General features: G+C 33.8%; 1 protein-coding gene across 1 annotated transcript in view; it reads left to right on the top strand.

The window, feature by feature from the left end:
- Positions 1-12,396, top strand: part of RYR3 (ryanodine receptor 3) — a 227,184-nt gene that overhangs the window by 173,919 nt on the left and 40,869 nt on the right. The window contains 6 exon segments of the mRNA XM_040558359.1: positions 137-457; positions 2,157-2,397; positions 4,610-4,697; positions 4,807-4,899; positions 7,645-7,665; positions 9,557-9,571. Coding sequence (XP_040414293.1) covers positions 137-457; positions 2,157-2,397; positions 4,610-4,697; positions 4,807-4,899; positions 7,645-7,665; positions 9,557-9,571 — 779 coding nt within the window.

Genomic DNA, 12,396 nt, shown 5'->3' with positions numbered 1-12,396 from the left:
ACAGGAAAAAAAAAAAAAAAAGAAAAAAAAAAACAGTGAAAATGTTGTTTGTATTTTTTAGGTTTAAATGTAGATGATCTCCTGTATTTTGTTAATTAATATTTTTGGTTTTTACCCTTTCCTTTTCTACCTGCAGTTTTAGGTATGCCTGATACAGTAGAGGAGATGTGTCCAGAGATTCCCCAGTTGGATGGACTAATAAAGGAAATTAATGATTTAGCAGAGTCTGGAGCAAGGTATACTGAAATGCCTCATGTAATTGAGGTTATCTTACCCATGCTATGCAACTATTTGTCCTACTGGTGGGAACGAGGGTCCGAGAGTGTTCCTGAAAGTGCCGGGCCTTTCTGTACAATGATAACGTCTGAACATCTAAGCATCATTCTGGGAAACATTCTGAAAATCATTAACAACAATCTGGGAATAGATGAAGCATCTTGGATGAAGAGAATTGCAGGTACTGTAAATATTTTTAGAGAGTAGTTGTATCTAATAATATTTAATTCCTATGCTACAATTTACCATATTACCCAGTGATACAATTTTTTTTTTAATTAAAAGCAGCAGGAAGAAGGTCAGGTAAAAAGCAGATAAAGAACAATAAGAGATTGTTTTTCTTTTTTAAAGTTCGTTATTATTTTTGCGTGTGCACCATAGCATCACTGTAAGCAGAGAGCTTTCTATACAACAGAATGGATTTTGAAAATCTTATCTTTCCTATATACTATATAAAAGCCTTAGTACTTAATTTGGAGTTGTAAATACCATTAAGTCTCCAGACACCAAAGAATTGGGCATTGCAGTAGAGTGTATAAATACTGTGATTTTTGTTCGTAAAGTATCAAGACAAAGGGAAAAAATGATATACGGTGAAGAAAAAAAAAGTAGTAACTAGCATTCAGAAGTAGTTGCTTTGTCACATACTAAATGATGAGAAAAATTCTCAAAATGTCCTGTAAGATTTAGCAGACAGCTAGCTGAAAGAATCTACTGTATACAAATGTTAGCATTCATCTTAGGGTAGGAATATAGTATACCATATGGTGAGTCAAGAAAATCTATATAAAAATAGCCTTTTCCTGCTAAATTGTAATGCTATATCAGTACTGGGTTTTGAGAATTATTGTACATACTGAAAGGTCTTAAGCTAATATTAAGAATTCCATTAAAATTTAGTAAGAAGTTCTTTGCTTAATTACGGAGACCAGTGCTTCCAGTTTTGTAGGCACTGCTAATCTACAAAAGCGGGTAATGTATTAGTGTGGTTGTTGAAAGGATTTTTGACTTAGGTGGTCTGCATTATCTTACTAATGTTTCCACAACACAGATCTATGATCTTGAATGAGTCATTCATTCTCTGTATGTTAGCTTGCTGAAGTCAAAAGACAAATTTTTCTAGAACGCTGCCTTCTGACTATTTTAAACATTGTATTAGAAAACAACCAACCAGACAAAAACAGAAAAGAAACCTCCCAAAAAGCTGTTTTCTGAGGACTGAGTGACTCAATCCTTATTTTATTGAGATTCCAACAAGGTTAGAGACACATGAAAATCTATTAGAGGGTGTCAAAAGAAGGAGCCCTCATGGTGGCCTTACAGCTTCCTCATGAGGGGTAGTGGAAGGGCAGGCACTGATCTCTGCTGTCTGGTGACGGCAACAGGACCTGAAGAAATGAGAATGGCATGGAGCTGTGACAGGGAATGTTCAGGTTGGATGTTAGAAAAGGTGTTTCACGGGAAGGGTGGTCAGGCATTGGAACAGGCTCCCCAGGGAAGTGGTCACGAAAGCAAGCCTGTCAGAATTCAAGAATTGCTTGGACAGTGCTCTCAGAAGTAAAGTTTTATTTTTGGATGGTCCTGTATGGATCCAGGAGTCAGACTCCAATGATCCTTGTGGGTGCCTTTCCAACCTGGGATACTCTATGACATAATACTGAAATACATATAATCTGAATTCCCAGTAACTGGCTTTTAACATCTCAATATACATGGTTGAGAAAGCTATATTCATAGTATAATTAATAGTTTTATGGTGCTTCAGAAATACGTGGAGTGCTATGACCTTTGTTTTCTATAACCACAGAGGATTCGTATTAATACAATTAAAAGCATCAATTGTGTATTAATCGTAGGGTCATATGTATTTTTATGTGTAGTTTATGCTCAGCCTATCATCAGCAAAGCCAGACCAGATCTGCTGAAAACTCACTTTATTCCAACACTGGAGAAATTGAAGAAGAAAGCTATAAAGATTGTGATGGAAGAGGAGCAACTGAAAGCAGACAGTAAAACTGACACCCAGGAAGCTGAGCTACTCATTCTTGATGAATTTGCTGTTCTTTGTAGAGATCTCTACGCCTTCTATCCAATGTTGATACGTTATGTAGACAACAACAGGTAAATAATAATTAAACTCATATTTATTGGTTAATTTACTTCGAATCAGTGATCAGATAATCAGGAAGAAAATAATGCATTTCATGTTTTTCTGAATTCAGATCCTGAGTAGTTTAAGATTCTTAATTTACAGGATGGGATATGTTGAATTCACATCTTTTTCTCACAAGCATTTTGGCTTATTTGGTTGTATTATAACTGCAGTGTTACTGTGGAGAACTCATATCCTGACCAGAGTTTTCATGTGTATTACAGCAGCCCAATGTCATTACACAGGAGTATACCTTTTGAAAATTAAAAAATGGCTAAAACTCTTAACTACTGAAGGGGTGAAAAGCTATTTTGCCTCAATTGAATCACTATATATGTAGGTAATACTACAAAAATATTTATCTTCTCTGTTTGCATTTCTTTAAGAAGGAGATAAAAATGTTTGAACAATATTGTATTGCCTTTGGAATAACCAGAAGATTTTCTACTCAACAGTTTACTTAAGGATTATTCCGTGCCTACGCTTTCCTTTTCCTTTGCCCCAGACCACACCCCTGAGATCTTCTTCAGAAGAGTATTTGAAGTGTCTATAGTATCTAAGTATCTACAGTATTTTAATGCTATTCTTAACAACACTGTTCTAATATACACAATCAGTGTCCACTTAAATTTTTCTAGGTGCTAGTACGTAACAGGATAGCTAAGAGCATTTTCATTGCATGCACGTTCATTTATGCTGTGAACCAATTTACTCTTTCTAGATGCACTAAGCTTTACTAAATCAGATCTTGTTGGCAGGAGAACACTTAATTTTCAAAAACACAGACTTCACTAAGCTGTACAGAAGTCCAACTACAGGGATGGAGTTAATGAGGATTAAATTAAAATGTTACAATTCCTTTCGTGGTGGCTGTCAGATGCCTGAACATGAGCCGGCAATGTGCCCAGGTGGCATCCTGGCTTATATCAGGAATAGCGTAGCCAGAAGGCCCAGGGAGGTGATTGTCCTCTTGTACTCTGCTCCGGTGAGGCCGCACTTCGAGTATCATGTTCAGTTTTGGGCCTCTCAGTACAAGAAGGGCATTGAGGCCCTGGAACATGTCCAGAGAAGGGCTACAAAGCTTGTGAAGGGCCTGGAACACAAGTCCTGGGAGGAGCGGCTGAGGGAACTGGTGTCGTTTAGTCTGGAGAAGAGGAGGCTCAGGGGAGACCTTATTGCTCTCTACAGCTACCTGAAAGGAAGGTGTGGGGAGCTGGGGGTCGCCTCTTCTCACAGGTAACCAGTGATAGGACTAGAGGGAATGGCCTCAAGTTGCACCAGGGGAGGTTCAGGTTGGAAATCAGGAGACGTTTCTTCTCAGAAAGAGCAGTCAGGCATTGGAATGGGTTGCCCAGGGAAGTGGTGGAGTCACCGTCCCTGGGGGTGTTAAGGGAAGGCTGGAGGTGGTGCTTAGGGACATGGTTTAGTGGCTGATATTGGTGGTAGGAGATGGTTGGACCAGATGATCTTGGAGGTCTTTTCCAATCTTAATAATTCTATGATTCTATGCCCACTTTATGTATGGGCATATTAGTGCATTTTAATTTAGAGATATTTAAGAGAGCTGCATCTGTTAGTTCATTTGCCCAAGTTTACTGATGATCCTTGTGTAGACAGACTGAAGTTGTATTAGTTCCTGCATTACAAAAATAAACCAATTAAAGCAGTCACTCCTTACAGCTCTACCCACTCATTAAACTCCTTTTACTCTTCATCCTCTTCCCATTAGTGTTCTTCTTTGGATCAACACAATGTTTTTCTTTATAAAAAAAGAAAAGAAAAGAAAAGAAAAGAAAAAAACATAGAAAAAAGAAAGGAAAAGGTTTTGTTATGGAAAGAAAAGGAAAAAAGAAAAAAGGAAGAGAAAAACTCAGTGAATGAGTTCTGTTTTTCAGCCAGGTTTGTTTTCTGGTCCAATTCATGGAAGGCACAAAAACACATTGTCACCATGGGGAAGGGTGACAGGCAAAAATAAGTAACCAAGAATAAGGAATTTTGTTGGAGACAAGTTAAACTGCCATAAAAAATGGCCTCTGTAGCCATGGTCATGGAAAATTGAAGTGACTGTTGTTAAGTTCCAAGATTAACTACACAAATGTAACCCAATCCATTAAAGAGACCAATATCTATATTCAGGTGCCTTATTTAAAATGTCTTATTTTATTTTTTATTTTTAACCAGAGCCAATTGGCTAAAGAAACCAGATGCAGACTCTGATGAACTCTTCCGAATGGTAGCTGAAGTGTTTATCCTGTGGTGTAAATCACATGTAAGATAAGATGTATACTTTTTTCTCCATTTCATTCCATCTGTAAATACAGGTGTGGTACATGCAGATGAATTAAATTGTTTGTGATTTTTTTGTTGGTTGTTTTTAGAATTTCAAAAGAGAAGAACAAAATTTTGTGATTCAGAATGAAATCAACAACTTGGCATTTTTAACAGGAGATACCAAAAGCAAGATGTCTAAAGTAAGTTAATAAAAATATTTGGATCAATTAAATCTTCAGATGTGTTTAATACCTTGTAAGAAGGCTCTGAAAATCTACTCAGATTGCTGCTGCTCTGCTGATAGAAGAAACAAAAAATAATGTTGCTTCTTGATGACAGGCATGGAAACAACTATGCATAGTATAGACTATGTACCTTTGAGTTAGTTATTAAGTGTGTTAAATTTTCAAAGACATGAGATTAAAACATGGGTCTTGATTTGAAGAAGTTACATAGAAAAGAGAACATCGGTCGTAATATGTAATATAGCTTGTTGGTCCTTTAAAAAACAAATCAGGTAGAATATTTTGTAAAAATAAGTCCACCTGCTCTTTTTCCTGTGAATGTCGGTATTGTTCAGCTTTGACGGAGTAATGCTGCATTTGCATATCTCTCTTTATTCATACGCATAGTGTACCATATGTGCACTGTTTTTCTCATTTCTTATTAATGACCACATTCAGTTCTTTTTTTTACTCATTTTCAATATGACAAGACGCTGACATGATGGCTGGAAAATACATTTGTTACCTGCATAATAGAGAAAATGTCATTGTGTCTTTTGACATTAGCTGAGGAAGACTGCCTTGCTCATAACAAGATCCACAAGTCAGATGAAATATAATTCCAAGGTAGTGTTGGTAAATATAGGAAAAAAAAAAAAAAACTTTTATTTATATTTATAATGTGTTTTGAGAAATCCTGTTTAGAAATGGTTCAAGAAGAGGTGGGGTTTGTTGTTTTGTATTTCACTGTATTTTGATTTTGTCTGTAACTTAGCTACAATAAGCCCAACTTTATACAATAGAGAGTCAGAAAAAATGTCTCATTAGATTTTTTTCTAAGTTTTTAAGTTTTGAAACTTGGTTGAGCCAAATCATATTACTGGAAAGTTTACAAGTAAAAATACCGGATTTTCTGCTCATCATTAGTTCATGACTGATACTGAACAGCAGTTCATACTATACAGAAAATTCTGAAAAGGAATTTTTTAATGTATTTTCTTTTTTTCAATATACAGCTCTTTGAAATTGTATGATAGTATTGAAGTGTTTGTATAATCCTCATTAGTGAGATGATTAGTGGACATAATGCACGTTATGTGATGGTTAATTACACGCTAACATAGTCTAACAGAAATCTCTATACTTTATCATATGGCAATTGCTACACATACATATAATACATAGATTTTGAAATTTGTGCATTAGAATTGGTCTCAGGAGCCAAGAAATCAATCTTTTCTTTCTTTTTTTTTTTTTAATTTTTTTTTCAGATCATGGTAGATTAGAATCAGATAATTCATATTTTATCTGAATTGTATCTCTCTGCAGTATTGAAAAGATGGGGTAAACTATTAGTGTCATATTTTAGTAAAAGATGGCATGGCAGGAATGACAAAACAAATCTTCACCAAAAAAAGGATAGCCTCATACTGCTCTGATTTAGATAAAATCACAGGGATTCAGCATCAAGAATTTATATAACTCAAATTTGAAAGGGTTTAGTTTTAAAATTAGATTTCCAAATACCTGTTATATATATTTTAACTAATATATTTTTATATATAACATAGATGTAGATGCATATGTAATGTGCTTTTCTTCATATGGCCATACAATACACTGAGATCATAAATCTTTTTATATACGTATAATTTTTTGTAAGCATACTAATGCAAAATCATAACATTCAAGGATGTTGTGCATGGTTATTGCTAATATAGGAACAGAAATAAAAGACTGTTGTTCATGACTGAATGTTTTGTTAACCTGGTACCATATCTGCAGTAGTGATTGCAGAACAGCTGATCATTTAGGCCATTTTTCAGGACTCAACTACCATGATACGATACATGAGGCATCGTTTAGAAGTGTTGTATTGGTTCTCTATATATTGTTTCTAATCAGGAAATTTATAACATTTTATAATATATCATATAAGTGCTCTTAAACCCCAGTGTGTTCATTAAAGCATGCATTTAGATCTGATTTTTTTTTAAGACTGCATAGTTTAGAATGAACAAGAAATTCTCTAAGTAACAGAATTTCAGAATTTACTTTGAGGTTTGTTACTTATTTATATATTAATGGAGTAATCAGTAATGCACATTATGTTAGGGAACAATATTTTTATAATTTCTTGCTTTAATATTAACATTTAGCTCAGAAATGACAGTATGACAGAAGAATAACTAGCACTTTCCTCTTTATTATGAGTTCTTCTTTATTCACATTATGTTTAATGAAAGCAATTATATACAGTATTTACCCAGCATGAGAACATATAAATAAATGTGAATGTGAACACTGGCCATTAACAGTGAGTCCAACACGAACAGTTCTCTTTAAAGGCGAAGGGCCCTATGCTGATCTCAGACTGCTTTAGGCAACTGCCTACCTTATAGCAGAGACTACCAGCTTTCCAAAGATCTAGGATGCTGTGATGGTGGTAATGTGTAATGTCTGATATATCATGGGAGGTTCTGTATCTTTATATGCCAAATGCAGAAAAAGTTGTGCTGAGGATGAAGATTTAGGGTTACGTTATTTTTCTGTAGCTGATATCAATGGTGACAAATGATTCACTGTTACAATAAATAAAAAAAAAGATACAGTACCCATTGTGTTTTGATTATACAATATTAACTTTGTTAATATATTCTCAAATAAATATAATAACAGCTGAGAAAGTTTTTTAATTTTTCTTTTCTAAAAAAATGGCAGCAGAGTGCTCGGAGGGGAATGGTAAGTTAGAGAACTTTCAGTGCGAGAGAGACTGGTAACTTAGATTGCATTGAAATAAGAGATTTGTGATGGCAGTTGAAATGGAGAAATTAAACATGTTCTTTTCATCCTGTATTTGTTTTTGAAGCCTTCATAGGTTTGTTGATAAAATAGTATTTTTATTAGAATGTAATAATTCTCTATTGTTTTACAGTTAATTGGTATAAAAGTCTAAATGTAGACATTAACATGTATGTAATAAATGTGTAATACATATGTGGGCAATTTTTCTGTGTAAGCTTTGGAATCTAAATGAAGGTGTGGTTGGATATATAACCTCAGTTGCTAAACACTTGTATATCCTACTGAAGTTTAATATGACTGGCATTCATTAATAAAATTTTATATCTATTTTTAAAAAGCATCTGTATAGGCCTATTATAGAAGCCTGAGGCAGTCAAAAAATCAAGTTTGTATTACAAAACAGCATTATGATTTGTGCCCATCTGTAATACATTATACATATTATTTGCAAATTTATGGTTATTTGAGGATTTGATATTAATATTTTCTGCAAGAATTTTAGATCTCAACATTGAACATTTCAGTTGCATAGAATATATTTCCTTTAGTTATATTATGGTAAATTATGAATGGATTACTTTTATGGTCATTTCTAATAAATGAAATGGAATTAGCATTTACTTGCCTTTACTTACCTTTAACGTGTATCTACTGAACCATGTCTGTGCAGCATCTACATATTTCACACATTTTCAGTTAAAATTTATTATTTGTCTAAGTACGGTATTGAAGATTCTAAGGTGCTTACCACTTATTTGGTTATTAGTCTGCCATTCTTTTTTGATTTACAGAAGGTCTTTACTATGTGACATAATTATCGTAGGATGTAGAAACATTTTAATAGTAGCTTGGCTTCAAAGTTTGAGGCCAAAAAGCAAACATTATAGACTACTTCGAGTATCACAAGAAAGCAAAGTTAGAATGAGAGAAATCATGGAAAGCAGGGGGTAGAGTTTGTTTTTATGCATTTTTCTCTTTGTTTTTAATCAACAGATTTCTACAGTATTTTCCCATGCTCAGTCAAGGATTCCCTTAAGTAATGCTTAATCTTTTGTGCTGTTTCACTGTAGCAACATAGTCTTGTTATCTTTTTGATATTACATGACACAATCATAACCTAGCTTTGGCTATGAATACATGTTCATTTATGTATATGTATGTGTGGTATTAACATAATAAAGAGATAAAACTATGTATGTGTGAGTTACAGCTGAGTTTATAAAAGTGTTCTCAAAATGGGTACTGCTGGGAGATATGAGCTTAACTCAAGTTTTCTCTCAGACTGTCTACAAGACAGTAACGTGTTAGACAATGGGAAAATACAGCTATAAGTGAAATGTTCCATCTTCATGGTGGTGTCTTGATTTTGTTTTCTATTTCTAAGCATTTTTTTTTCTCATTGATATTTAGGGTTGGGGGTAGGAAGGGTTATATTGTTGGAATATTTTTCATTATTGGTTTATCCAGAATTCCAAACACCTTGTTCCTTTTAACAATACTGGGAAAAGTTTCAGTAATTAGTATATTGATGTCTTTACTTATTAGATATACTTCCTTACATGCTGAAGCACTGAATAGTGGTGTATTATGTCATGCTGAATAGCAGCAGATAAATTTAGAAGTACAATCATTTAATAAGGATTAAGCTAGATAAAAATTATTTCACTAAGGTCTCATTTAATTACACGCTCACAGTTTATTGTTTTAACTACAAACTTACAATATTTACTGTCCTGATAGAGCTGAGTAAGTTTATTACTAACTTGTAAAGTTACCATCTTTTCATCTCTTTTACTTATGTTTTTCCCTTTATTTTTCTTTCATACAGGCCATGCAAGTAAAGGTACAGGTCAAAATGCATGATGTGTTTTTGTTTTATCTTTAGAAATGATCAGGCTCCAAGCATTCTTTCCATTGATCATAGCAGTGGCGTCACAAAGTGAAGGCCCAAGTCCCAAATACTATAAATTTTCTCTGAGTTAAAGTGGCAGCATTTGAGCAGAGCATCTGAAATTCGTGTTAGCACACCCACACGTTGTTTTAATGTAAAAAATGTAGTAAAGTTGTATTTTGTAATTATTTTAGACGTGCATTCCCCCTTTGCTGTCTTTCTGCATTCTGGGGTATTTTTTGCTAATATATTGTAGCAGACATTGTAAAAATGATGCCTAAGTAGAGTCATCAGAAACATATCTGGTTTATGATATTCAAGAAGAATAAATGGGAAAAAGTGTTATAGCTTGTATCTTGTCTGTAGATGAATGGAAGATTGTGTTAGAATGAAGAAGTTCAAATTAGATACAGAGTTCAACTACTACCTTTTTCCAAAATTAAAATGGGTTCTTCCTAATCAGGTGAGATGTGAGGACACTTTTGAATAGTCCTTGTTTCTTTTACACATTTAATGTATTCGAGGCTTCCTTAGTCTCCAGTGAACCGTAGTTCATCTTCCTTTCCATCATTTGTATTATTTTAATAATAATTCATAATAGAGATAAATACTTTTCAGCCTATGGTGTGTTCTTCATTGGTGATACAGAATGAAAAGCAAAATGGATCCCTTGGGATCCATTTTCATGGTTTTCCGTTTCATCTCTCCCTTCACCCTGTGCCCTGAGAAGTACGATGATGGTGTGAAGAGTTTTTAATTAATTAAACTGGAAGCATAAGATACCACAGATGCTCACTTTTTAAATAGATCTGACTTCAAGCCTTGCTATTTTCAAACTTACCCAGGTATATAGAGTAGGGTTTAATGAACACTCTCATGATGGTCTGATAGAATGGATTATCTAAGGAGGGTTGGAAAAATATTAATTCCATTATCTTAACCTGTTTTAGCTATATTTAATATAAATATTCCTTATATTTTTTCTATATAAATATTCTACTTTTTGATTATATATTCAATTATTATCAATCTAATGGAAAATCTGTAATTCTTTTTCTATATACATTTGTTTGAAGAAATTTCAGCTTGTGTGTTCAAATCCTTAGGCAATAAGATCATTATGTTAGGCAATCAGAATATATCATTCTTCTTGCTGAGGTTCTTTTAGCACAGCTAATTCTTTAGGAGAAAATATACCCAATTTAAAACTCTTTATGTTGAAATGAAGGTATTTTGTTCACTTATATAGTTACATATTAGAACGTAAAGAGACATAATTTTATTGCTTTTTAGGTTTCTGTCTGTGACTCTACTTACACATTTATCAACAAGAGTTGCAAATTAATAGACAGCAGAATATGATGGCAAAGGCAGAATGAATCTTCTTTTCATGTTTTAAAAATATTTAGGTGTTATGTTCACCTAGTTATTAATCTGAAATGAAAATTAAAAAAAAAAATGGATGTGTAAAATGTCCCTAAGCATAAAGATGCAGAAAAGTAAAAGTCTCTCTCTTCTTCCTTTTATTTTTATTTTTTTTAATAGATCTATGTATATATTTTGGTATTCCTTATTTAATATGCATAGTGACGCCACTGGGATATAGTGATACATTGTGGGATTTGTTTGTCTGCTGTCAATGTAGAGTACAAATAATATCATTATTATAGTCATTACATCATTGCTATTTCTAAGGCACTTCCAAAAGCAAAGCTTTGAGGCAAAGTACTCCCTTGCAATTGCTAGTTCCTTAAGAAAGGAAGCCACATCCCTTGTGTGTTCCCTCTGACCTGCAAAATGATTTCAACACCAGCTGTATACACAGAGATTCACCATCTAGAAGACAGAATCTGCCAAAATTTCCCACCTACTGGATTGTGTATAGCTACCATTTTTTTCCTTTCAGTGATTATGTGATAATAGTGTGGTAATAATTGGTAATTATGGATTGCAATGGATTCTGCTGTATCCTTATGTGGAACTACACAATATATTATACAAAGAGTAGTCAGTAAAATTTAATTGACAGAGGGAAAAGGATGTGGAGGGTTAAATGCAAGCATTTGCTGTTCAGTAGTGTTTTATAAGCCTCTAGGCCTAGTCCTGAAATCTTGTCTTAGGCAAAACTCCCTTGCCTGTAGTAGGAGTTTAATCTAGGTACAGAATTCAGAACTGGGCTATTTTTATGTTGTTGGTGTTTACCATGTGTTCATTAAATATATGGATCTGTTCTAAAGGTTTTGGTTTGCTGTCTCATAAATTAAAAGTTGCGTGAAATACCATTGTACACTGTCTATTGAAGATAGGGCAATGTTATTTTGTTGTTCTGTTTATTCCTGTCTTTTTTGTTTTCGTTTTCCTATTGTTCACAATCTCCAAAGCTGTAAAAGGACTAATTTTTCATTCCAGATTTACTTACATTAGCCAAAGCCAAAGGACAGTGCTTTTCCCAGAGGCATTGGTTCATTGGCATGTTATTACAACCAATCAAAGTATTTTAGGTACTGTTATTTCTTAGGCGTGGTAAATCAGACAATATTCATTCATTGAAACTGTGGATGGCTGTATCTTCATGAAAGTTTCTAAAAAAAATGTAAACATCCTGAATTTGACTCTGTAATGTTGCAAACTAATGCCATCCCCTGAGACTGACTTAGCTTTTAACTCTATAGCTGTTTCTGATTTGAGAGGTAAGGTCCAGAAAATATAGCTAGATTTATATGTATGAATGCATCCAAAACTATTTTACTGCAATTAAAATATTACTGTTACTGCAG

Source organism: Cygnus olor, chromosome 5 (genome assembly GCF_009769625.2).
Source record: "Cygnus olor isolate bCygOlo1 chromosome 5, bCygOlo1.pri.v2, whole genome shotgun sequence".
NCBI lineage: Eukaryota > Metazoa > Chordata > Aves > Anseriformes > Anatidae > Cygnus > Cygnus olor.
This window is presented reverse-complemented; position numbering and strand designations above follow the sequence as displayed.